At 40.7% G+C, this 26481-nt stretch overlaps 1 protein-coding gene across 2 annotated transcripts in view; it reads right to left on the bottom strand.

Annotated features, from left to right (window-relative positions):
- Positions 1 to 1033: 1033 nt before the first annotated feature.
- Positions 1034 to 26481, bottom strand: part of hip1 (huntingtin interacting protein 1) — a 333480-nt gene continuing 308032 nt past the window's right edge. For both annotated transcript variants that reach the window (XM_048557274.2, XM_048557275.2), the window contains exons 24-31: positions 26041 to 26099; positions 19073 to 19166; positions 17769 to 17869; positions 16195 to 16300; positions 13297 to 13420; positions 10210 to 10271; positions 9421 to 9529; positions 1034 to 3058 (exon numbers count right to left, since the gene is read on the bottom strand). In XM_048557274.2, coding sequence (XP_048413231.1) covers positions 3048 to 3058; positions 9421 to 9529; positions 10210 to 10271; positions 13297 to 13420; positions 16195 to 16300; positions 17769 to 17869; positions 19073 to 19166; positions 26041 to 26099 — 666 coding nt within the window. In that variant the 3' untranslated portion in view covers positions 1034 to 3047. The remainder of the gene's footprint in view (positions 3059 to 9420; positions 9530 to 10209; positions 10272 to 13296; positions 13421 to 16194; positions 16301 to 17768; positions 17870 to 19072; positions 19167 to 26040; positions 26100 to 26481) is intronic.

Raw genomic sequence — 26481 nt, 5'->3', positions numbered from 1 at the left:
TATGTTGCTGAAGCTCCTTATGTCATCAGGTCAAGTGCAGGACAGCCAAATTTCAAATGGTTATAACAATCGATGCTACTGAAGTGTGCTGAGTGGTTGGCATATTGACTCTTCACGGCACTGCTATTAATAAAGCATTGGGGTTCCAAAGGCTCCCCTTGTCACTGGGTTTTTCAAAAGTGAACTGATGACTACAAATGAATGTTTGTCCCTTCTTTTAAGCACCCAGGACTGTTCAGTGTATTCGGTCTAATTTTGGGATCACATCTAATAGCAGTCATTTTATTCTTAGTTTTGCAAGTGCGAGGTGATTGAGTGCATTCTAGGTCAAAGAAAGAATGTCCTATTTGATTCAATGAGCCAGTCGCTGGGATGTATGGCCATTTACCAGTATGAAACTTATATGCCATACTGCTGAATTGTGTGGGAGGCAGAACATTGTTTTAGACTGATAGTAGCATCCTGCTGGGGGAAATACCACTCACCACCACTGCATAGGAAGAATGTGAAACAGACATTAGAAGGGATTCTGCAAGATCTTTCAGGGTCTTGACACTGTTCCTGCCCAGTGCCTTTAAGAGAAGTGAATGTAACAAGCAGGAAAGGACAATTTGGAAAAAATAGTTACTGGTATAAGAGGGAGAGGGTAGTTTCAGTGCAGAATTGGTCTTTCATATGAATTTTTAAGCTTTCAGCCCGAGTCCTCAATTGGGTGGGGGGGGGGGGGGGGGGGAGCTAAAATCAGCAATGCTATGACAAATATTCAAAACATGAAATCAAGTTTTTAACTGAAAGGTGGCTTTCTATGGAAACACACTTCGACTGGAAAACAAGCAAACCATATTAGATAGAAACATGTTTAAATCTGTTGGATTAGCAAAGGCCTGGAGGTTAAACATAAGCAATCCTTTGAAGCAGGTAAAATTGGACGGGTGCGGATTGGCTTGGAGATGGTAGGGAGAGGCAAGTAAACAGAACTAAGTGTTAATTAAATGTAAGGAATTAAACAAGAATTAATCAAAACAACAGAAGCTGAAAATCTCCATTTTTATGACCTTAAACAAATATTAAAAAGTATAAAGTCGGGCGTGTACAAAGTTGAAACAAGTCCATAACAAGAGCTTGAATGCAGGTATCGCTTCTGTAAGTGTGCAAGGGATTAGACAGTAATGCCACAATTTAATTCCTGCAAATGAAAAGTCACAGTTCACAATGAAAGGGAAAACACACTCAGCAGATATCATATACAAGATGTGGAGAAGGGGGCTAGCATAACCGATGTAACAGACCATTGACCAACGCAGTTCAAACTTTCTGTCTCAAAGAAATGTCTTTACAATTTATGAAGAGGAAATAAAAATATCCCTGACATTCTCAGGGGAGATAATAATAAAGACACTTTGAAATACTTCTAGCAGAATTGTCAGGGGAAATAATAATTGTTCATTTGGTCTGCACTAGACTTTAAAAACACATTTCAACCCAAACAGCTATAAAACCAAATGTTTTCTCGATTTAACTAGTGTAACCCCTTCACCAGTACAATGGTTACTTCAAGAGTGACAATACATTATTGTTTCGCAGGCACTAACTGATAAACTGTTGAGAAATGTTGTGTTTTCATTTCTCTTCCAAGACATTGAATTTCACAGCAATATTGCAATATTTGTCCTATGGGATACTATTTCAGGGCTTTAACAATATTACACAAACACATCCAACTGACCACGTGAGTTAAATGTTCCATTTTTTTGGAAATGGAGATTAAATAGAATGAAAACTGTGTCCATTTGACACTTTCATGTCTTTTTCTGTAATTCCTCAGTGTGATAATAGCTTGGCCCCTGAGAAGGTCACCACTGCAGCATGTTCTACCAGGCATTCATTATGAGGGAATGGAGAAAATCAAACATAAATGATTTCTAAAGATGCTCTTAGCAGCCAAATAAAATAGCACATTGGGTAACTCAATAACTACTTACAGGAGAGAAGAATAAAAGGGTATGATAATAAAGTGAGATAAAGTAAAATAGAAGGAGGCTCCTATGGAGCAAAGACCAGTTGGGATATCCGGTATGCCTCTGTGCCATGAAGTGCCTTGCAATGACATGTGATGTGACAATTAACAGAAATCTGGGAGAAGCATCTACAAGTTTCTTTCCTGGGTGACGAGCTATTGTTGAAGACTTTGAACGGCTGGTACGTCATTTTTTTTGTGATAATCAGGATGACCAAATAATTTACCTTCTCATCACTGCTGCTTCAGGCACTGGTATGAAGTTATGCATGTCACGGGTCCAAGCGGATGCTGCCCATCTTCTAACAGCACTTACCAAACGGGCACTCCCTTTTAGTCCCAGGGCAGTAAAGATTATTGAGCAAGTTGATGCTGAAGGGCATCACACATACCATTTCCACCTTTTAACAGAGTACATAACAACTAGCAGGAACTGGAAGGATAGCTCATTCTTTTCCTACCTCTACCTAACTTACTGGCACAGACACCAGCTGCTGCCCCATGCTGGACCAGCAAACTGAGAAATAGCAGATCTAGGCTTTTCTGGTCTTTATAGCTTAATACTATCGTAAATGATACCTGTAACCACTAATCCAGTGTTTAAAATGAAAGGGAAAGCAAGATGCTTGAATTGTTATGACATTCCCACATTTTGCTAGCAATTTACTGGTAGGTGCCAACAAAAGGGGTATCAATAGTTAAACCAAGACTTGGTGGATGTTGGAAACATAAACACTAACACAATACAATATTTACCACTACTGTGCAAATATAAAGGAAAAATATACATATAATAAATAAAGGAACATGACCATCTCATCTCGATAGAAATAGGATCCAGAATACAAGTGGAAAACACTGATACAGAACTGTAGGATCAGTCCTAGTCAAAGTTCATGGTAACTGCACTGATCCCTCGATGCTGGAGAGGATTAACTGGGTTTTGTTTGTGTAAGAGAGTCTGCATTATTCAGTCTCAGACTTGAGGTGGTATTCTTCAAATTTCTGCTCGTTCTTTTCCACTCTGGGCTTACTTAGTATCTGCATTTTAAAAAAGGAAATTAATATTTTAATTTTTATTTCCTACCAGTTGTATTCCACTTTCCAATTCTCTCCAGGAGATGTCAGCTCTCTCGTACCTATGTTGCTATTCTTCATATCAAAGCATGGGTAGAGTTTCCTCAAGTTGCTCAGCAGAGGCACAGTGAGAGCTGAGATCTTGGCTGATCCATTTCCCGCCTCCAACCATCTGTCAGACCTGGCTTATTTAAGGTCTCCTCAGAAAGCTACCTTCCAGGTAACATTCTGAGGAATTCATGCTATATTCTTTCCAGTGCCAATATATAACTACAAAACTTCTATATGATTGTTGATGTGGTCTAACTAGGGCTTTGCATAACTATAGAAAAACCTTGTCAGATTTATATTCTAGTCCTTTGCATAAAAAGGCTAATATTCCATGAACTAATCTGGTTATTTTAATACCCAACCACTACATTTTAGTGATCTATGTTCCTGGAAATGCAAATCTCTTTGGATCTCTGCAGTTCCTAGTTTCTCATCATTGAGATTACACCCAGATTAATCCTGTTTTGATCCAGACTGGATGCTCTCATTCTAAGCTACAAAGAAATCCATCTGCCAGAATGATCTGTCTTTGCCTCTTGTAAGTTTAGGGTCCTATCAGCAATACTTCAATGACATCCTCAAACTTGGATATATGGCAACGTTAGTCCACTTTCCTGTTGTGACCTCATAATCTCCACACTTGGAGTATTGTGTATAGTTCTGGTCACCGCATTATAAGAAGGATGTGGAAGCTTTGGAAAGGGTGCAGAGGAGATTTACTAGGATGTTGCCTGGTATGGAGGGAATGTCTTACGAGGAAAGGCTGAGGGACTTGTGGCTGTTTTCATTAGAGAGAAGAAGGTTGAGAGGTGACTTAATTGAAACATATAAAATAATCAGAGGGTTGGATAGGGTGGATAGGGAGAGCCTTTTTCCTACGATGGTGACGGCGAGCATGAGGGGGCATAGCTTTAAATTGAGGGGTGAAAGATATAGGACAGATGTCAGAGGTAGTTTCTTTACTCGGAGTAGTAAGGGAATGGAACGCTTTGCCTGCAACGGTAGTAGATTCGCCAACTTTAGGTACATTTAAGTCGTCATTGGATAAGCATATGGACGTACATGGAATAGTGTAGGTTAGATGGGCTTGAGATCGGTATGACAGGTCGGCACAACATCGAGGGCCGAAGGGCCTGTACTGTGCTGTAATGTTCTATGTTCTATGTTAGCTAAGACACTAACAGTTATAGCGAATAGCTGAGGCATCACATCAAAAAGTTTTGTGGGAGACAACCAGTCACTACTTTTTCCCCCCTCAATTCAAGCAAGTCAACCATCCCTAGTCGATCTACCACCCTCTAACCAAACTACTAGCTAGATCAATAATTTCCTTTAATTCCATGAGTTTTAAATCTTATCTTACAGTCTCTTACAAGGAACTTAACTGAATGTGAAATAACTGCGCAGAGGCCAGTATTCTGTCACCAAGTCACCTTTTCGTTACGTGCGCACTGTACAGTGGGCCCTGACCAGCCAGCTCAAAGTCAGTCCCTAGACTGAGGAGCCCTTCTGAATCTCCTGTCTATACCTGTCCCCCAGGGCTCCTTGATTGGGCCCGGTTAACAAACTCACCCAAGGATCTCATAGTCAATGTGATCCACCTAGCCCTAGTTCCAATTACTACAGGCGGCCTTCTGGGTGTCCATATAAACTACATTTTGTAACATTCTGCAGTTTTCTGTGTTAGATATTTCCTCAGAAATGTCAAGTAGACTGGTTAAATATGGCCTTTTCTTTTCTGTAATCAGACCAAGTTTTTCCTCGAGTGTTCAGTTACTCTCTCTTTAATCAGGGCAGCACAGTGGCTCAGTGGTTAGCACTGCTGCCTCACAGTGCCAGGGACCCAGGTTCAATTCCAGTCTCGGGCGACTGTCTGTGTGGAGTTTGCACATTCTCCCCATGTCTGTGTGGGTTTCCTCTGGGTACTCCCATTTCCTCCCACAGTCCAAAGATGTGCAGGTTAGGTGGACTGGCGATGATAAATTGCCCGTAGTGTTCAGGGAGGTGTAGATTAGGTGGGTTATAGGGGGATGGGTCTGGGTGGGATGCCCTGAGGTTCGGTGTGGACTTGTTGGGTCCAAGGGCCTGTTTCCACACTGTAGGGATTCTTAACTGTAGGTTCCAATAACTTTTTCACAATAGGTGTTAGATTCCTAAAATGAAAACACAAACTGCTGGAAATGTTCAGGTGGCTGCATCAGGGGAGACAGTAAAACAAAATTAACATTTCAGGTTCGCAACTTTTGTCAAACAAAGCATGTTTGACAAAGGTCATTAATCTGAAAGGTGACCTGCTCAATTTGGATATTTTCAGCAGTTACTGTTTTTTTTGGTGATGGTAGGAACTGCAGATGATGGAGAATCTGAGACAACAAGGTGTAGAGCTGGATGAACGCAGCAGGCCAAGCAGCATCAGAGGAGCAGGAAGGTTGACGTTTCAGGCCTAGGCCCTTCTTAGGCCTGAAACGTCTGCTTTCCTGCTCCTCCGATGCTGCCTGGCCTGCTGTGTTCATCCAGCTCTACACCTTGTCGTCTCCACTGTTTTTTTGGGGGCACCAGTGACCATAATTCTATCAGTTTTAAAATAGTTATGGAAAAGGTCAGGCCTGTTCTACAAGTTAAAGTTTTAAACTGAGGCAAGGCCAATTTTGATGGTATTAGATTGGAACTTGCAGAAGTTGATTAGGGGAGGCTGTTCTCAGGTAAACAGACATCTCGCAAGCGGGAGGCTTTCTAAAGCGAGATGACGAGAGTTCAGGGACAGCATGTTCCTATTAGTATGAAAGGCACAGTGGGCAGGAGTAGGGGACATTGGATGACTAGAGATATTGAGGATCGAGTCAAGAAGAAGGAGGCACATGTCAGGTTTTGACAAGTGGGATACAGCGAATCCCTTGAGTGGTACAAGGGTGAACGGGTACACTTAAGAGGGAAATCAGGAAGGCCAGAAATGGGACATGAGATTGATTCTCCTTTACCTTATCTGCCGAAGAGATTCTACAAGTACATTGAGGACAAAACAGTAACTGGGAAAAGAATAGGACTCCTTAAAGATCAACGAGGCAATCTATGTGTGGAACCACAGGAATGTGTGGAACTATAGGAGATGGGTGAAATCCTAAACAAATATTTTGTGTCAATATTTATTGCGGACAAAGACATGGGAGCTTGGGAACTCATGCAAATAAGTATTGATATCTTGAAAACAGTCCACATTACAGAAGAGGTGCTGATGGCCTTAAAACGCATAAATCCCTGGGGCCTGATCAATTATATCCCAGCAAGCTAGGGAAGAAATTGTGGAGCCCCTAGCAAAGATATTTCTATCAACAGCCATGAGTGAGGTGCCAGAATACTGGAGGGTGGCTAATGTGGTGCCATTATTTAAGAAAAACCTCAAGGAAAAACAAGGGAACTATAGACCAGTGGGCGTGACATCACTTGTGATTAAGTTGTGGAGGGGATGCGGTGAGTATAGAAGTTGGGAAGTAATGTAGCTGCTGTACAGGACATTGGTTAGGCCACTTTTAAAATACTGCATTCAATTCTGGTCGTCCTGCCACAGAAGAAATGTTATTAAAATTGAAAGAGTTCAGAAAAAATTCACGAGGATGTTGCTAGGGTTGGAGGGTTTGAGCGATAGGATAAGGCTGAATAGACTGGGGCCATTTTCCCTGGAGTGTCGAAGGCTGAGGGGTGACCTTATAGAGTTTTATAAAATCATAAGGGGCATGGATTGGGTGAACAGACAAGATCTCCCCCACCACCCACACACCCCCCCCCCACCCACCCACAGGGTAGGGAGCCCAAAATGAGAGGGCATAGGTTTTAGGTGAGAGGGTCAATAATTAAAAGGGACCTAAGCGACAACCTTTCCACTCAGAGGATGATACATGTATAGAATGAGTTGCTACAGGAAGTGGTAGAGACTGGTACAATTACAACATTAAAAGGCATCTGGATGGGTACATGAATAGGAGGGTTTAGAGTCATAGAATCATACAGCATAGAAACAGACCGTTCTGCCCACCCCGTTTACCTGTGCTTAGGCCACAGCCAACTATATCCTGGTATTTTAAGTGCACATCTAGATGCTTTTTAAATGTAACCTGCCTCCACCACCCTCTCATTTTAGAGGGATATGGGCCAAATGCTGGCAAATGCGACTGAATTAATTGAGGATAACTGGTCAGCATGGACATGCTGGACCAGAAGCTCTGTTTCCATGCTGTACAATTCCATGACTCTCTGACTTTATGAGAGACAAGATCTACATGCATTTGGAAATGCAAGGACTGAATAGGGATAGTCAGCATGGCTTTGTGTGTGGGAAATTCTGTCTCACAACCTTGACTGAGTTTTTTTGAAGACATGACTAAGAAGACAGATGAAGGCAAAGCAGTAGACACTGTCCACATGGACTTTAGCAAGGCCTTCGAAAATGTTCCACATGGTAGACTGGTTAGTAAGGTTGGATCACAATGGGACCAGGGACGGTAAGCCAATCGGATTCAAGGTTAGCTTGACAGTAGGACACAGGGATGGTGGTACAGGGTTGTTATTCAGACTGGAGGCCTGTGAGACCCGGTGTTCCACAAGGATCGGTGCTGGCCCACTGTTGTTCGTCATTTATATAAACAGTTTGGATGAGAACATCATTTTACATGGTTAGTGAAGTTTACAAATGACACCAAAATTGGTGGTATAGTGAACAGAGAAGAACGTCATCTGTGAGTACAACAGGATCGTGATCAACTGGGCCAGTGGGTCGAGGAATGGCTGAAGAAGTTTAATTTAGAAAAATGCTAGGTGTTGCATTTTGGTAAGAGAAACCAGAGCAGGACTTAATCAAAGTTGCTGGTAAAGCTCAGCAGGTCTGGTGGCATCTGTAAAGAAAAAAATCAGAGTTAACGATTCAGGTCCAGTGACCCTCCCTCAGAACCAGAACTGAAACATTAACTCTGATTTTTTTTCTTCACAGATGCTGCCAGACCTGCTAAGCTTTTCCAGCAACTTCGTTTCTGTTCCTGATTTACAGGATCTGCAGTTCTTTCAGTTTACACAGAGCAGGACTTACATGGTTAATAGTAGGGCCCTGAGGACTGTTGTCAGAGAGATCGAGGGGTTCAGGTACATAATTCTTTGAAAGTTGCATCACAGGTAGACAGGGTGTTGAAGTCAGTGTTAGCACGCTTGGCTTCCTCAGTCAGAGCATTCCTCAGGAGTTGGGACATCACATTACAGTTGTACAAGACATTGGTAAGGCCAAACTTGGAGTACTGCATACAAGTCTGGTCACCGGGCCATATGATAGAAGTTATTAAACTGGAAAGGATACAGCAGAAAAGATGTATAAGGATGTTACTGAGAGTGGAGGGTTTAAGTTACAAGGAGAGGCTGGATGGGCTGGGACTTTTTTCCCTGGAGACTGTGGGGTAACCTTATAGAGGTTTATAAAATCTCGAGGGACATAGATAAGGTGAATAGCCATGGTAGGGGAGCCCAAAACTAGACGGCATGGATTTAAGGTGAGACAGGAAAGATTTTAAAGGGGTAATGTTTTTACACAGAGGGTGGTGTGTATATGGAATGTACTGCTGGAAGAAGTGGTAGAGGCAAGTACAATTACAAAATTTAAAAGACATCTGCATAGGTACATGGATAGGAAAGATTTAGAGGGATATTGGCCCAATGCAGGTAAATGGTACAAGTACAGTTTTGGAAATCTGGTTAGTATGGATGCGTCTGACCAAAGGGCCTGTTTCCATGCTGTATGACTCTATTTCATATTTTCAGAATCCACAATATTTTGTTCTTCTATTTAATTTCCTGGCTTTCTTTTCAACACACTTCTTAAGCAATGAAGTCACATCTGTAATTTTTGAAACTAAAGGGCCAGTTCCAGAAGCACTTGGTAGATTATTGCTGAACTATTTATAATTTCCTGCTTGCTTTAAAATCCTGAGGTAGTGATTTGTCAGTTATCAGTCTTCAGCATTTACTGCCATTACTGTTGCCCAGTATGGAGGTTAGGCTAATTGACTGATAATTATTTGCACTGTCCCTTGCTGTAAATAATGGTACAAAGTTAGTTCCCAAAACGGTAAACAGAAGATATTGGAAAATGACGGTTAAAGGCCCAGCTGTTCCCTTCTATGCTGTTTTTGGCAGCCTGTGATTATTGACTTTTAAAGATGGTAAATGCCTTAATATTTCCTGTTATTCTGTTTAACCCATCCAAAATTTCACACTTCTCCTCTAGAAATAGCACATACCTTCATCCCAGCCTTCAGAAACTCCAGCCAGCTCATAATGTTTTTTACGCAGTCCTCCCAAGCGCTGCCTCTCTTTCTGTAATTCGCTCTCCAGTTCTAGAACACGAACCTTCAGGAAAGGGGTAAAAACATTTGTCACTCAGACTACCTCCTGCACCATTCTGGTACCACTTAAATTCTGCTAAAATCTGACTAGGATTAGGCTTAATCAGAGCATAGGTTTGTTTTTGTGCATATTGTACGACAAAAATGAAACAAGCAAAGTTCAATAAGCCTATTAACCATATTCATTCTGGATAGCTCATCAACCTTATCAAAACAGACCATCTCCACCAGTTTAATCTCCTCAGGAAAGGTTCTGCACACACACCTTACATAGAAATCAAACAAAACTGCAGAACATGCATCGATCACCACAGCTGTCCTCAAAGCAACATCAAGAGAAGGTTAAATTATTCGCCCCTATACAGAGATTTCATTCTTCAAATGTTAGTATGCTTGGTAGGATAGTTTCTAGGAAACTTCTAGCACAGCATGGATATGAAAATGCTTTTATTGTATATCCTCTCATTTTACAAAACACTCAGATACCTTGTTGGGTAAGTTCACTTTGATTGTAAGCTAAACTGAACCAACTATTTAATTTCCTTGCAAGTACAAGTGTGAAACTGCAGTAAGAATACCATTTTGTTTCAAGAATATGAAAGATACAACTAGACAGACAATCTCATGATGTCAAGAAGCTATTGGAAAGGAACTGAGTATAATGCAAAAGCAGCTTTTTAGTACCTGTGAGTCCATCTCCTGTCGCTTGATTTGTGTCAGTGTCATGCTTGAGAAATCCATTGTGTCTGTAATAAAGGAATGAAAATTATAAACAGATTGTTTAAACAAAAAAACCTAAAGATACGTAAAAAGAAGCAGGCTTTCACTTGAATTCACTTTCTATTTCATAAAGCTGCTGATTTTTTGCTGGGGAACAGTTCTGTGTACTGAATGTTGTTCAACTGTTTGCTCAACTGGTCTGTCCTTCCATATAAGCCTACACATTGAAGTTATTCAAATCATAGGACATGAGAACAAAGTCTAATTCTATTCTCAACCAAAACGCACACACCTGCAGAAAGCCACTGGTTGGTCAGAAGAATGCTGCACTGTTAGAGTAGATGTCAGACTGATTACTGTGAATGCCAAATTGGCCTCCAATGCACGCTCATATAGGACTACTGGCACCATCGATAAGCTTCAGGATGTGGTCCCACATGTGCTGCCGACAATACCACATTCTGTGTGCAGTGATATCAGCACAAGTGTATTCACATACTGCCCATCTTTATTTCAAGTTAATCAGCTTCAACCAAATGCCCCAGGTAGTCTTGGCCTTTCGATGGAGAGGCTCTTACCCAACATTCACAATGAAACAGAACGTGCCCTACCCTCACTATAGGAGCCATTTGTGCAGACAGAACGGCTTCGTACAAATGGATCATGTGCACAAAGTATTACTGGCACATACGGTGCTGCAGTTACAGGACTGCAGTTCATTTGACTCCTCAATCCATCAGAGATGATTGACTTAGGAAAATAATTGAGGTGGGGTGTGGGTGAGGAGGTTACCTAAAGATATGATAATGGCCCCAGGTCCTGAATAAGGGACTCAGGATCCAAGGTTAACCTTTAGTGAGCCAGCAGCTTCCATCACTGACAAACGTTTGTGGCTTTATCTTTGCACATGCTTGCTCCTTGCACCATCTTGGGGTGGCATTTATATGATTCACAGCCTTCAGAGAGGCATTGTTGATTTAAAGTCCTTTGTGAAGTGTACAAAAGATCCTATGGTACTATTTTAAAGAGAAGGGGAGTCCTACCTGGTACCCTGCCCAGTATTTACCACTCAATGTCATTAAAAAGAAACAGATGACCATTATCTCGTTTGCCCTTCTACATTAAAACTGACGACACATCAAAAGTACTAAACTGAGTCTAAAAAGATGCTTGCGGCCTCCTGAGGTCATAATATGTGCTATAAAAAAAAACAAGAATTTCTTATTTAGTCATTGGAAGCAGGAATTCTGCCTCATTTTCCTCTCCCTAACTTGGAGATTGTGGGTAACCCTTGTCTGAGACAAGGAAGTTCAAGCCAGTACACAGCAGGGATTGAATCAGAGCCTTTGTGGCCTGCATGACATCACTTCAAAAAATGCACAGCGTTTGAAAATGCAGAGTTTGAAAATGCAGAGTTTCAGTCAGCAGCAAATAATTTCCTTGCTTGATGCACAACTTTGCATATAATGCAAAGAGACTCACACAGTACAAAATGTTGCTTGCAAGAACTTGCATTTATACAGTGCATATTACATCTATCTTTTTCATCCCAAATAATTCAACATACAACAAATTGTTCTGAACCATCCTTGATGACCATAAACAAGTGCTTGGTACACCATGACCCACAATCAGCAATGAGATAAGCGGCTGGTTATTCTGTCTTCTCGCAGCATCGATTAAGAAAAGAATCTTGGTCAGGAAGAAAGAGAAATTCTTTTATCTATCGAACGCACCAAAGGAGACATGGTTCTGTTTTATCTGTTGGACAATATTTCCAAAAATACAGAATTCTCTCAATAATAAAACCAAAGTGTTAGAGAAACTCAGGAGGTCTGGCAGCATCTGTGGGGACAGAAACGGAGGTAATGTTTTGAGTTCAATATGACTCTTCCACAGAACTCGATCTGAAGAAGGTAGACTGGATTCTAAACATTAACTTGGTTTCCCTTTCCATAAACACTGCCAAACCTGGCTTTTGACAGTGTCATGCATTTGTTTCAGATTTCCAGCAGCTGCAATACTTTGCTTCCATCTGTGCATTCCCTCAGCAGTGCAATGAAGCATCAGCCTGGTTGAAAGTCGTGGAATGGGCTTAAATGAACAACATTCGAATGGGGAGGCTTTAATCTTATTACAACATCCAGGTTATAAATACCTTGTAAATATAGATACACAGCCTTATAAAAACACGCTCATGCTGACTTTACTGAAGACAATGTACTGAAGATGACTAAAAATCTGAGAACCTAGTTGGTTACATCCTTTTCACATGGGATCTAGATTTGTCGCTAGCCCAGACTGATGTAATGAAAATCTCATTACTCTATAATCCTGTGCCAGTAAACTAGACTGCATTGTTGCACTTCAGTTCCTACCAAAAGCAAAACTAAGAAAGACAATTGTTGTCAAAGGTTGGAATATGAACGTGATTGATACAGAGTAAATATAGTTCCCTCTACATCTAATCATCTTTTTGAATGTGTTTGATGCTGATAATCCCATTCCTTCATGTGAGAAACAGGAATAAAAGAATATATTAAAAAGTGACCAGTGTACTTTCACCAACTTTGATTTAATGGCTATTTTGATGTCCACTATTTGAATGATTTACAAATACTTATCCAGTTAATATGGGCATGGTGAATGATGAAGTTTCATCAAACACTCTTCTGGTTATTACTAATCCTCAAATCAGCTGTAATTCAGTCATGTGACTTCCAATGAGATAGCAAAAACTGCAGATGCTGGAGTCAGAGACAACAGTGTGAAGCAGGAGGAACACAGCAGGCCAGGCAGCATCAGAGGAGCAGGAAAGTTGACGATTCAGGTCAGGACCCTTCTTCTTTATTTTTGTGTTATATGTGTTTCCAATGTTCATGTTGCTGTTAAATCATTAACAATAAGCTCCTGCCTGCCTTACTTAATGCTCTGAATGTTTTCTGCGTTTATTTCAATTTTCCATCATTCGTAGTATTCCACTTCGGATTTTGCAGAATGACTTCATGCTCTCTACTTTGTACTAAACTGCATGGTAAAAAGTAAAACTACCTGTTTCCTCAATCTGGGATTTTCCTGATTTTGTGGAAGCCACTACACTGGCCGTGGCCTCATTTACTCCCTTAGACGCCTGCCGCAGTTTTCCAAGGTTAGCATTGTCTTTATCTGCTTTCACCTATTAGAAAAGAACAAAATTACAACATTTTGCTGTTGTACAATCACAATCAACATACTGAGACCTTTCCCAATGCATAAAAGTCTGAAGAAAGGTCAGCAGAGGTGTTCACAGATACAAATGAGATAAGGGCATTTTACTCAGCCCGGGAAAATAATCAATATTTTCCTTACGCACTTGAAGACCATAAAACAGTAAGACAGAGGAGCAGAAGTAGGCCATTCAGCTATTCAAGTCGGCTCAGCATTCAATAAAATCATGCCTTATCTCATAATCCCTAAGTCCATGTTCCTGCCTTTTCCCAGTAGCTGTTGATTCCCTGACTAATTAAACATCTGTCTATCTCAGCCCTTTATGTACTTAATGACCCAGCCTCAACAACCCTGTGTTAAGAGAATTCCACAGGTTCACAACCCTCAGAATAAATCTGTCTACATGTCTGCCTTACATGTATGACCCCTTATCTGAAATATACGCCCTTTACTCTGACACACCCTCTGGTCCTTATGAAACAAACTTTCTGCATCTTTCCTGTCACGCGCCCCCCTAAGAATCTTGTTTGTTTCAATAAGGTTGCTTTTCATTCTTCTGTATTTCAATGAGTTCATGCCCAATCTACTCAACCCGCCTCATAAAACAGTCCTTCATTACTTCGTACCAGCCTAGTGAACATTCTCTAAACAGCGTCCAAAGTCAGTATATCTTTGGTTAGATAGGAAACTCAAAACTGTTCACAGAATTCTCGCTACAGTCCGACCAGTGCTTTGCATAGTTTTCATAAAACAGCCCTATACTAAATGCCCTTTTAAACAGAGGCCAAAATTCCATTAGCTTTCCATTACCCACGGAACTCGAATGGTAGTTTTTCCATGAATCATAGATGAGAATTCTCAAATCCCTTTGCTCCGTAGCTTTCTGCAGCCTTTCACCAAATAAATAATATCGACCTCCTCTACTTTTCCTGCCAAATTGCAGAACCTCACATTTCCCCAAATTATATTCCGCTACCAAGTTTTTGCTGACTCACTGAACCTGTTTATATCCCTCTGCAGACACTCTGCATCATACTCAGCACTTGCCTTCCCATCTATTTTTGTGTTATCCACAAACATGGCTAGAGTAAATTGTTTCCTTATCCAAGTCATGAATACATATTGTAAATAATCATGGACCTAGCGCTGATCCCTGTTACAGTTACAGATTGTAACCAGTTGGCATCCTAAAAGTGAACACTTATCCAAACTTTGTCTTCTATTTGTTAGCCAATCCTCTATCCATGCTAATATACCACCTTCAACACTATGTGCTATCTTATTAAGAAAGAAAATGTGTGGTATCTTATCAAACACTTTTGGAAATTCCAGATGTATTTCATCCACTGCACCCCTTCATTTATTCTACTTATTACCTTCTCAAAAGAATTCTAGTAAATTTGTCAGGCATGATTTCCCCGTCATGAAGCCACCTGCTTGATCATGTTGTGTATTTCTAAATGTTCTGCTGTAACATCCTTTCTTATAGATGCTAACATTCTTCCACTAACAGATGTAAAGACAATTGAGCAATAGTTACCTGATGTTTTTGCCTCCCTCCCTTTTTGAACAAGGGTATTATACTCGCAGTTTTTCAATCATCTGGGACCGTTCCAGAATCTAAGAGTTCCTGAAAGATTCCTTAGGGGTAGCACGGTGGCTCAGTGGTTAGTCTGCTGCCTAGCAGCCTCAGGGACTTGGGGTTGTCTCCACCCATGGCCGACTGCTTGTGTGGGGTTTGAAAATTCTCCCAGTGACTGCGTGGGTTTCCTCCGAGTGCTCCAGTTTCCTCCCATGATCCAAAGATGTGTCAGTTAGGGGGACGGGCCATGCTATATTGCCTATTAGTGTCCAGGGATGCGCAGGCTACACGAACGAGTCATGGGAAATACAAGGTTACAGGGGTTGGGTCTTGGTGGGCTGTCCTTCAGAGGGCTGGTGTGGATTCTATGGGCCAAATGGCCTGTTTTCACACAGTAGGTATTCTATGATTACTACCAGTGCATTTACCATCTCTGGAGCATCTTCCTCTAAAATCCTAAGGTGAACTCATCAGCTACAGGAGACTAATCGACCTTTGAACCCATTAGTTTCCTTAGTTAAATATATTGTATTCACTTCCTCCTCACACTTTTTTCCTTGATTTAATAATTTTGGAATGCTATTAGTACCCTCTACCCTGTGAAGTGATGTAAAGTATGAATTCAATTCCTCTGTCATTTCCTGAACCCCCCCATCATTACTTTCTTAGCCACATTCGCTAAGGAGTTTATGTTCACTGTGACTTCTTCCCTGTTCCTTGTTATATATTTGAAGAAGTTTTTGGCTTCTGACTTGATGTTACTTGCAAGTTTAATGTCAAAGTTTATTTTCTCCCCTTTTTTTGGTCAAGTTGTGTTAATTTATAAAACTTTTCCAATCCTCTGGCTTATTACTACAGTTCCATTTGTTCCCTTACTTATTACAATGGACCAAATACCATTCAATGTAACATAATGTCGTGCTTGCTGGCCACCTATTTATCTTGTGAGATTTCATACCCTCAAAAACAACGAATATATAAAATTTGCATAATTCTTATTTATTGCTCTTCAAAAGCCCTTTTCAGTTATTCATTAGAAAAGTTTTTATCTACTTCCCCAAGTTTGATTGGGGCAGGCCCTTTTTGTTTCTCCACTTATGACTTAAGTCATTGCTATTTTATAGATATGAGTTAGTCACTGCAAAAAAATCACTGTTTACCTTGGAGGCAGCTACCAGTTGTGCGGTACTGGCTGCGATTTCATGAGAACAAACCATCAACTCTTCAAATTTCCCCTTTCCCTGGACAACCATGTCTGCAGCATCTCTGAAGAGAGAGATGAGAGAATGATTGAATCCTAAGCAGCAAATTACTCTTCTGTTTAAATGTGCAGTTAAGATCACAGTCATAATTCCATCGGCAAACATGAGCACAATACAAGGAGTCCTCACATATAGTGGTAGTTCCTTGGCGCAGAGTTACAAGTTAACGAGGAATAACTTCAAATATGTCCCCATAGAAATGAATATTAAAGTCAGACTTAGGTTCCTTCCAAAACTTCTCAGCAACAGAAAGAAAATATACACATTGAAGTAGCACACGCAAGTATTTCCAGCTGAAGTGACTCATAAAATGAAATACAATAAACATAAAAAGATACATTTCATCTGAAAATTACACTGGAAAATTAACGAGACAAAAGTTGGTCAGTACAGGTAGTATCTAAGGTGCTAGGATACTGAAATACAACACAGTGTTGATCAGGAATCCACGGATAACAGGATAATGAACATTTTTCTCTTCAACGTAACTCCTATGACATTTAACTAATTTTAATTTTGAATAACCCTGATTTTTGCCTCTGTTGTGCTGTTTAGTAGATTATTACAAATATTCACTGTTGTTGCATTAGGAAGCACTCAGATTTAAGCCATGTTCTGCAGAGTTACTTGATGCATAGAAATTAGAACACAGAAACATGCTTCCTCCCTGATCCTGTGACCCTCTATTTCCCTAGTCTTCAGGCACTTATCTACTTAATTTTGAAACAACCTATTCAGAGATGTTACCACACACCTCTGGAGCAGGTGGGACTTGAACCTGGGCCTCCTGGCCCCAAGGCAGGGACAATACCACTGTCCCACAAGAGCCCCCCAGACAGCCACCTACCTAATAGTTACCTAAATGTTGGCAACACCTTTCAACACTTGGTTCATGATTGAGTGCAACCTAATGGAGCAGTAATTGATCTGATTGGATCTGCCTTGTTTTGATGGGCAGGGGATGCTGGGTAATTTTAATTCTCTCAGTAAATACCTGCATATTAGCTGTACTTAAATACAGAAACAGGAAACCATTAAATTCCGTCTTAAGTTAAATTCCAGAATGTAACTACCTCTGTGATCCATTTTCAGCATCGGTACAATGGTTAGCACTGCTGCCTAACAGTGCCAGGGACCTTGGTTCAATTCCAGCCTCGGGTGACTGTCTGTGTGGAGTTTGCACATTCTCCCCGCGTCTGCATAGGTTTCTCCGGGTGCTCGGGTTTCCTCCCACAGTCCAAAGATGTGCAGGGTAGGTGGATTGGCCATACTAAATTGCCCTGTAGTGTTCAGGGATGTTTAGGTGGGGAAATGCAGTGGTAGGGGAATGAGTCAGGGTGGGATGCTCTTCAGAGAGGCGTTGTGGACTTGTTGGACCGAATGGCCTGTTTCGACATTGTAGGGATTCTATTACTCTGTTCAATGGATGACTGTAAACAGGACTACAAAAAAATAGCAACTACAACACTTACACCAACACAGTGGCTCCCCAGCCTACAGCCTTTGATGCAGAGATGAGGCCTTCAGTCCACCTGGAATTCTTGGCATAGAACTCTTTTTGAGATGCTGCCCCCTGTAAACCAGAAACATCATATTTATCATCATTTCTTCCAACTGCCTCTCCATTTTTCAAGAGGTGCTATGCCTTACTACACCTCATCCCTTACTGATCATCCAACAAACCAAAGGCTTTGTTGTAAAATCTCAAATTCAGCAGGAAGCTGGAATCTTGCAGTCTTGCTTCAGGTGTGGATTTGTACCATGCCAAGTGGAGTATTTGAAGAAGTTCATGATATATTTAAAGAGCAGGGAAGACAGATTCCATTACAAAAACCTGAATTGAGAAATTCAATGAACAGAAAGGGAGCATCATACTTGGCACTCCAAAACAAGTGACGACCTGCCTCCACAAAACCAGAATAAACAGCTATTTTGGTAATCTAAGAAATTAATGAGGGTTTGGGGAGGTCATCCGTATATGAATCTTTGCATGATAGGGATTGAGGAATCACTGACAAGCAATTAAGGGCATTAGCCAATTTAATAATACGTATTTACGTAGCATCTTCAACAATATATTTATACAGCATCTGCAACAGAGCTGTCCTAGGCATTTTCAGAGATAGGACTGTGTACAGTGGTGTATTTAGCAGCTTGATCAATGACTTAGGTTTTTAAGAGTACCTTAAAGTAAAAGAGAGGTGCAGAGGTTTAAGGAGAGGTTTCCAGCACTTAGTGTCTCAATGGTTTACATCAAGGTATCAACGAAAAAGTAGCGAGTCAAGAATGGGCAAAAGGCCTGAGGTGAAAGGATGTGGGTTCCCGCAAATATTGCGACAGTCTTATGATTCACAATGTTTCAAAAGCTTTCGATCAACTAACTGCCTTGCAACATTCTGACTCTTAGACAGTCCTGTCTACTGACCAGTGGGCAGCATAGTGGCTCAGTGGTTAGCACTGCAGCCTCACAGCTCCAGGGACCCAGGTTCGATTCCAGCCTCAGGCGACTGTCTGTGCGGAGTTTGCACATTCTCCCCGTGTCTGCGTGGGTTTCGTCCGGGTACTCCGGTTTCCTCCCACAGTCCAAAGATGTTCAGGCTAGGTGGATTGGCCATGTTAAATTGCCCGTAGTGTTCAGGGGTGTGTCACTTATAGGGGGATGGGTCTGGGTGGGATGCTTCAAGGGGCGGTGTGGACTTGTTGGGCCTGTTTCCACCCTGTAGGGAATGTAATCTAATCTAATCAAACTTCAGATTCATCAAATTTTTGCTCTTACCCTTCCACTCTCCACTATATCTCTCTGTAGATCCTTCGATGTCAGAACCAACATTTTAACTGCATGCATCAAGTCAGTGCAAGACTCAAGGATTCTATAGGAAATAAAAATACAGAACGCTTGTCAAATAATTTCTTCCTAAACACATGAAAACACCTCAAATAAAAACTTCCATTCCATTTAATTTTTCATGTGCTATGTCCTGGATCACAGAGGTCAATCAACTCATGTCAATTCCAGCTCCCAGTAACAGCAACTTGGTTACAGCCATTCTCTTGCCCAGTCCTAATAGTTCTGCATTTCATTTCTATTCAGTGCATGTTACACATCCTATCTGGGAACAAACTTATTTCACTGGAAATTGATGTAGTAGTTCAGATGGTAAACCCCCTTCCCTTCCTTACCATACCCAAAGTCATTATCAGGTCTTGCTAAAAGAAGAATCGCTTTAAACTAAAAGACAATTGAAGATTTTTGGCCTACATTGTCAAACTACTTTGGGACCCAAAGCAAATGTTTCTTTGCTCTGATCACCCCAGTTTATTCAGTTGATCTGTTTAAAGGGACCTCTCTATTTAAAGGTTTTAAACTTTTCTTCAACGTAAAGAACTTCCCCATAGACTTACATTTGTCATAGTCAGACTCTCAGTCTAAAAGGTACGCAGCATCAACCATTCATTTCACTTCTCCTCCTCACCAGACTCAGTAACGCCAAACCAGCTCTACCAAAGAAGCCCCAGTATTTAAACAAAGATATTTCAAAGGAAAAAAATCAGAAAGCAGGCGCGTGTTGGATATTTGAATCACCCGAGTTCCTGATGGGAATTTGTTTGCACTCCAACATAATTTGAATACACAGACCACCGTTAACATAACAAAGTTCCTCAACATCTTTTACAGAAGCATTCCCAAACAAAGTTTCACACAATGGTATATTGGCCGTACGAGGTTGGTGACCCAAAGGTTTGATCTAAGTAGTAGGTTTAAGGAGGTCCAGGATGAAATTCAAAGGGTCTGCTGCCTAGGCAGGTGAAGATATGGTTACCAACTAAGAATTGAGTAAATTCAGAACTGGAAGCATGCAGGGGCCTCAGAGAAATCTAAAGCTCAAGGAGATTGTTAGAAAGAGTGGAGTGAAGTGATAGAAGAATGTAAATACAAGAATTTGAATCATAGTACTGCTGCACCAGGTCCTAACATAGGTAAGAGAGTACAAAAGCAATCGACAAATAAGACGCTGTGTCAGTTCAGGTAAAATGAGTAGCTTTAGGTGAGCTCAAGTTTATGGAGGGTGTGTTGACTAGGGGAGCATTGGAATAGTCCAGTTTAGAAGCTGGAAAGACATGGGGTGAGGTTTCAGCAGCAGATGAGCTGAAGCAAACGTGATAACCAGCAATATTAAATAGATAAATATCTTGGTGAAAGACAGAAGATAGAATCAGGAATCCAGCTTTGGATTCAATCAGGAATCAACTGGGATGCTAAAATTGTAAATTGTCTGGGTCAGTCTCAGATAGTGGCCAAGGAAAGCAATAAGATTATTTTATTCTTTCATGGAATATGAGTATTGTTAACAAGGGTAGAACTTGTTGCCTATCCCTAATTGTTCTTGGGCTGATTGTCTTGCCTTCTGAAACAACCTTGCAAGTAAGAGTCATCAACATTGCAGTGGGTCTGAAGTAACATGTAGGCCAGGTTGTGCAAGGATGTCACATGTACTACCTAAAGGACATGAGTGAAGCTGATGAGTTTTACAAAAATTTATGGTAGTAATCAAGATCATTATTATTAAGACTTGTTTTACATTTCAGATCTATTAATTGCATTTAACTGATAATGTGATGGAATTTGAACCCAAGTCCCCATAGAATTTATCTGCCCTTTGTACTACTATTAATTGGTATGTCACAACACCATAGAACATAACAGCACAGTACAGGCCCTTCGGCCCTCGATGTTGTGCCGACCTGTCATGCCGATCTCAAGCCCATCTAACCTACACTATTCCATGTATGTCCATATGCTTACCAATGACGACTTAAACGTGCCTAAAGTTGGCGAATCTACTACCTTTGCAGGCAAAGCGTTCCATTCCCTTACTACTCTGAGTAAAGAAACTACCTCTGACATCTGTCCGATATCTTTCACCCCTCAATTTAAAGCTATGCCCCCTCGTGCTTGCCGTCACCATCCTAGGAAAAGGGCTCTCCCTATCCACCCTATCTAACCCTCTGATTATTTTATATGTTTCAATTAAGTCACCTCTCAACCTTCTTCTCTCTAATGAAAACAGCCTCAAGTCCCTCAGCCTTTCCTCATAAGACCTTCCCTCCATACCAGGCAACATCCTAGTAAATCTCCTCTGCACCCTTTCCAAAGCTTCCACATCATCCTTATAATGCGGTGACCAGAACTGTATGCAATACTCCAAGTGCAGCCGCACCAGAGTTTTGTACAGCTTCACCATAACCTCTTGGTTCCAGAACTCTATTCCTCTATTAATAAAAGCTAAAACACTGTATGCCTTCTTAACAGCCCTGTCAACCTGGGTGGCAACTTTCAAGGATCTGTGTACATGGATACTGAGATCTCTCTGCTCATCTACCTAAAATTCATAAGATATTCAACATTTAAAGGAAGATCTCTCAAATTGGTGGTTAGGAATGAAGTTTGTGTCAGAGCCCTAAAACAATGGCTTTGGTCTTATTAGTTAGTTGGGAAAAAATCTGCTCATCCAAAGAAGCAGCAAGACAAATCACAGAGGTGAGGTAAAGCCGAGATATTTTTGTGAATGAGACACTGTTTTTGAATGATGGTTTGAAAGACAGGTATGTATGTAAGAATTAGAAGGGACTAGGTTTAGGTCCCTTGGGAACACCAGCAGGAAAAATGTCAGAGCAGCAAGCAAAACCATTACAGGTGCTTCTCTGACAATGGCTGAAGGTATAAGACCATAAGACGTAGGAGCAAAAATTAGGCCATTCGGCCTATCGAGTCTGCTCCACCATTCAATTATGGGTGATCAGTTTCTCAACCCATTCTCCCACCTTCTCCCCATAAGCCTTTGATCCTTTTATCAATCAAGAACCTATCTATCTTTTGTCTTAAATGTACTCAAGGACCTAGCCTCCACAGCCTTCTGTCGCAATGAATTCCATAGATTCACCACCGTCTGGCTGAAGAGGTTTCCCCTCATCTCCATTCGAGTCCTAGTCCCTCCTGCTATTGGAAACATCTCCCCAATTTCCACTCTATCCAGGCCTTTCAGTGCTTTGTAAATTTCAATTAGATCCCCCGTCATCCTTCTAAACTCCATTGAGTGCAGACCCAGAGTCCTCAAACGTTCGTCATATGTTAAGCTTTTCATTCCTGGGATCATCCTCATAAATCTCCTCTGGACCACTCCATTTCACCACTAACGCCTCCACTATCTCTTCATCCATCTCCTTAAGACTCTGGGGTGAAGTCAATCGGGTCCATATAATTTATCCACCCTTAGACCTTTCAGTTTTTGTAGCACCTTCTTCTGGGTGTTGGCTTCCATACTCACCTCTGCCCCCACCGACTCTTGAATTTTTGGGATGTTACTCATGTCTTCCACTGTGAAGACTGAAGCAAAGTACTTGCTCAGTTCCTCTGCAATTTCCTTGTTCCCCATGACTACTACTCCAGCTTCATTTTCCAGCAGCCCATTGTCCACTTTTGCCTCTCTTTTACCCTTTACATTTCTAAAGAAACTCTTACAATCTTCTTTCATGTTACTGAATAGCTTACCCTCATGTTTAATCATCTTCCTCCTTAATTTTTTTTTTTGTTGTCCTCTGTTGGTCTTTGTAGGCTTATCAATCCGCTGGTTACTCACTGCCTTTCGCTGCATTACATGCTTTCTCTTTCACTTTTATGCTGTCCCTGACTTTCCTTGTCAGCCATGGTTGCCTTGTCTTCCTTTTAGTATGCTTCTTTTTCCTAGGGATGACTTTTTGCTGTGTGTCCTGAATTACTTCCAGACTCCTGCCTTTGCTGTTCTACTGTCTTTTCTGCCAGGCTCCTTTCCTAGTTTATTCTGCCCAGATCCTTCTTCATGCCTCTGTAGTTAAGTTTATTCAACTGTAATACTATTAACATCTGATTCCAGCTTCTCCCTCTCAAATTGCAAAGTAAATTCATCATATTATGATCACACCCTCCCAAGCATTCCTTCACCTGAAGCTTCCTTATCAAGTCTGCCTCACTACGCTTCACTAAGCCCAGAATTGCCTATCCCATAGTGGGCTCCACCACAAGCTACTCCAAAAAGTCATCTTATAGACATTCCACAAATAAAAAATGGAACTGGACAAGCACGGTCCCATCCAACTGGATTAGAGGATGCAAAAATGTCTAGCTTCATGCTTTGTATGTTTTGTGAATTAGAATTCTAAATGCAAAATAAATGGGAGAAGAACAAAAATCTGGGCTTGAGAAACTGGCAAAAATCTGAAAGATAATTATGGATTTAAAGGAAGACGATGTCCATTTGAGGGGTTTACAATTAGAGGCTTGGAAACAATAAACAATATGTGGTTCTCTCTTGGCTTAGGAATGGAACCACTGAGTCTGGTTAGATTGTGGCAGTGCCATTAGAGATTGAAATTATTCAAGTAATATCCCAGATCAAAAGCAGGTCAAAAGCAACTGATAAATAAGGCTTGTATCTATACCTAATTAGATCAGGTTTGGAAATTGTAGCTAATTAGTTGAAATCTATATCTAGGATATCCCAAGTATGCCACCTTAACAAGGGTAGAAGGGGATAGGCTTCTCAGAACTACAGTTTTGGGTAAATGTGTGTGATTGCTCACAGAATATAGGCAGTTTGTGTCTGGAGCGAGAACAGCCTGGAAACATGCAAAGTGAGAAAGCTGCCAGAAATTGTAGATCACTAAGCTAAATAGTAGTGAAGCTCATGCTTCAGCTGGAGTGTCCACAAATATATAGTGTTTTAAGACTGTTGCCTGGCCCAATGCTAGGTGGAAGGACACCAAGAAATCTCATATCTCACAGTAGGAACACGGAGGTGAATCAAAGTGAATTATTAAGAACTGTGGCACACCTTAGTTTAGTTCAAGAGATGTCATAGAACCGTCAAGAGCCTTGAAAGTGCAGGAGGAAATTCTTGTGTGGAAATGAAAATAGAAAAATGCCTGTTGAAATTTTCAGTCTTAGAAAATAAATGCTTATAACACATTTAGTGTCATGTTTAAGTTTAATTCTTGTAATTTGTTTTAAGTCCTTTAATTTGTTTAACTTCTGCATAGAATCGATCATGCTTAAAACACAAAACCTACTGTAATTCTTTCAATTAATAAAACAGTTTGAATTTCTTTTAAAATTCTCTGATATCCCTTACGATCATAAGAAGAGAGGCATTGCAGGAGGATGGCACAGCAATCAATCGCAAAAGTTACAGACTTTGAAAGATGTACAGGGTCAGTTTACTACAGTTACACAATGTCATGTGTAGCTTTGATCTGGGGCATTTTAGCACTGTCAGTGGCAGAAACAAAATAGTGCGTGTGGTTTGGGGATGGGGAAGGTGGGCTTCAAACATTAATCTGCACGAACAATGGGCACACATATAGAAGGTAGCACATTCAGTGATCAGGGATAGGAAGGAAAGGTCACAGATGAGACAGTAATTTTCAATGGCAAGGAAGTTAGGTTTTTTTTTGTTAAAAAAGAGAGTGACAACAACAGATTTAAAGTGGTGTGAGGAGGAAGAAGTCAGTACTTAGGGACGATGAACAAAGTGGCTAGGCAGCAGAGTTTTAAAAAAAAGTTTGAGGGAACAGAGTTATGTCTCATGGAGTTGAATAGGAGAGAAACTACACAGAGGTGCAAACCCAGAGTTAGGGGAAAGAGTTACACTGCTCTTTAGTACAAAGGGCTGGATTCAAATCCTACTCAAACTGGCAGGATCTTTTACCCTTTTCTAGAATTCCAGGGGAATAGAGTTTTAAGAAGATGATATGAGTCAGATATCCAGTGGTAAACGTAAATCACACTGGATTTCTTACTCTGTCTACTGATGAATGTTAACTAACTTCCTGATGCATACACAGGAAGAATGGATCAAGTGCACAAAGGCTATCAACACCTATGAAGAGAAAATTGGGGACAAGAGATATTAAAACTGGCAGACTGTTCTGAGGCTAAAGGTGAACGTAGCCGTTTGCAAACCATTACAGCAGAAAGGAAGAAACTGCTCGTTGAATACAGTGCAAATTACAATAGAATCAAGAACAATAAGGCTACAGTAACTTTAATATTATAGCAGCAGTAAATATAATATGACATCCTTTGGAATGTTACACAATGGGACTGAAGAGGAACTAAATTAATCCATTGTAATTCTGGGTAACAGGAGGGCATGGGAAAATGAACTAGTCAGTGGAATTTTGAGCAGTCTGAAAATGGATAATGAACAAGTCTACTATTGTCTATACAATGAAAGTGAATTAAAAATGGATTGACACAGTATGTTGGATTCTAAACTTTTGAAGTTCTGTGCAATGTAATAAATGATGTGGACTAGTCTAATAAATGTAAGTGAATGGGAGTGGTTTAAAATGGGAATCCTATTACACAGAAACCGCTATTATGGGGATGGGCCAGAGTGACATTTTGACCTTGGTTTGGGTCCATTTACAGCAATACATTGAAGAAAAACATGATTTTTGTTCAGTGAAACTATTAATTTTGTGTTACAAAATAATAAAGACCACAATAAATGACAGTAGGACTCAAAGTAATCCTTTCTCAGGCTTTTTAATTTTTCTTACTAGGGTTTTGATATCTAGGGCTTTTCGTGTAGGAAGCTCACATTGAAACTGTATAAAATCACAGGTATTTGACTGTGGAAGTGCCCTTAATGTCACCCATGCTTCTTGTAGACTTGTATAAATTCATGCATCATTGAAAGCACTTGCCTCTCATTCACCTCCAGCTTCACACCCGTGTCTCCTGCTCTTGACTTGCTTAGCATTTCCTGGTTACAAGGTTTAAGAAAAAAAATCCTGTTTTAACCAGCAGCTCTGAAATACAACAGCAGAACATAGCCCTGTTCCAGCAAAAAGGTTTTATTTTCCTGAAAAGCTATGGAAGTATTAGAGTAAGTTCTGAATCATGTCATACCATACTGAAGACAGAACTCAGCTACAATCATGTTAAAAAGTATGCATGAGATGAGGCTCACTAAGTATATAAACAAGTAGCTCCAGAACATTGTTCTGTACATAACTGTGCTGACAACTTCTACCAAAGAAGCGAGACAGAGTGCAGCTTATATAAACAGAACTTACAGCACAAATCAGCAATATTAAAAGGAGTTCTTAGTGTCTTCATTTCCTTAGAGCATTGCAGGTCTTCCC

This window comes from Stegostoma tigrinum, chromosome 27 (assembly GCF_030684315.1).
Source record: "Stegostoma tigrinum isolate sSteTig4 chromosome 27, sSteTig4.hap1, whole genome shotgun sequence".
In the NCBI taxonomy this organism is placed as follows: Eukaryota; Metazoa; Chordata; class Chondrichthyes; order Orectolobiformes; family Stegostomatidae; genus Stegostoma; species Stegostoma tigrinum.
Note: the sequence above shows the minus strand (reverse complement) of the source record. Positions and strands in the feature narration are given on the sequence as shown.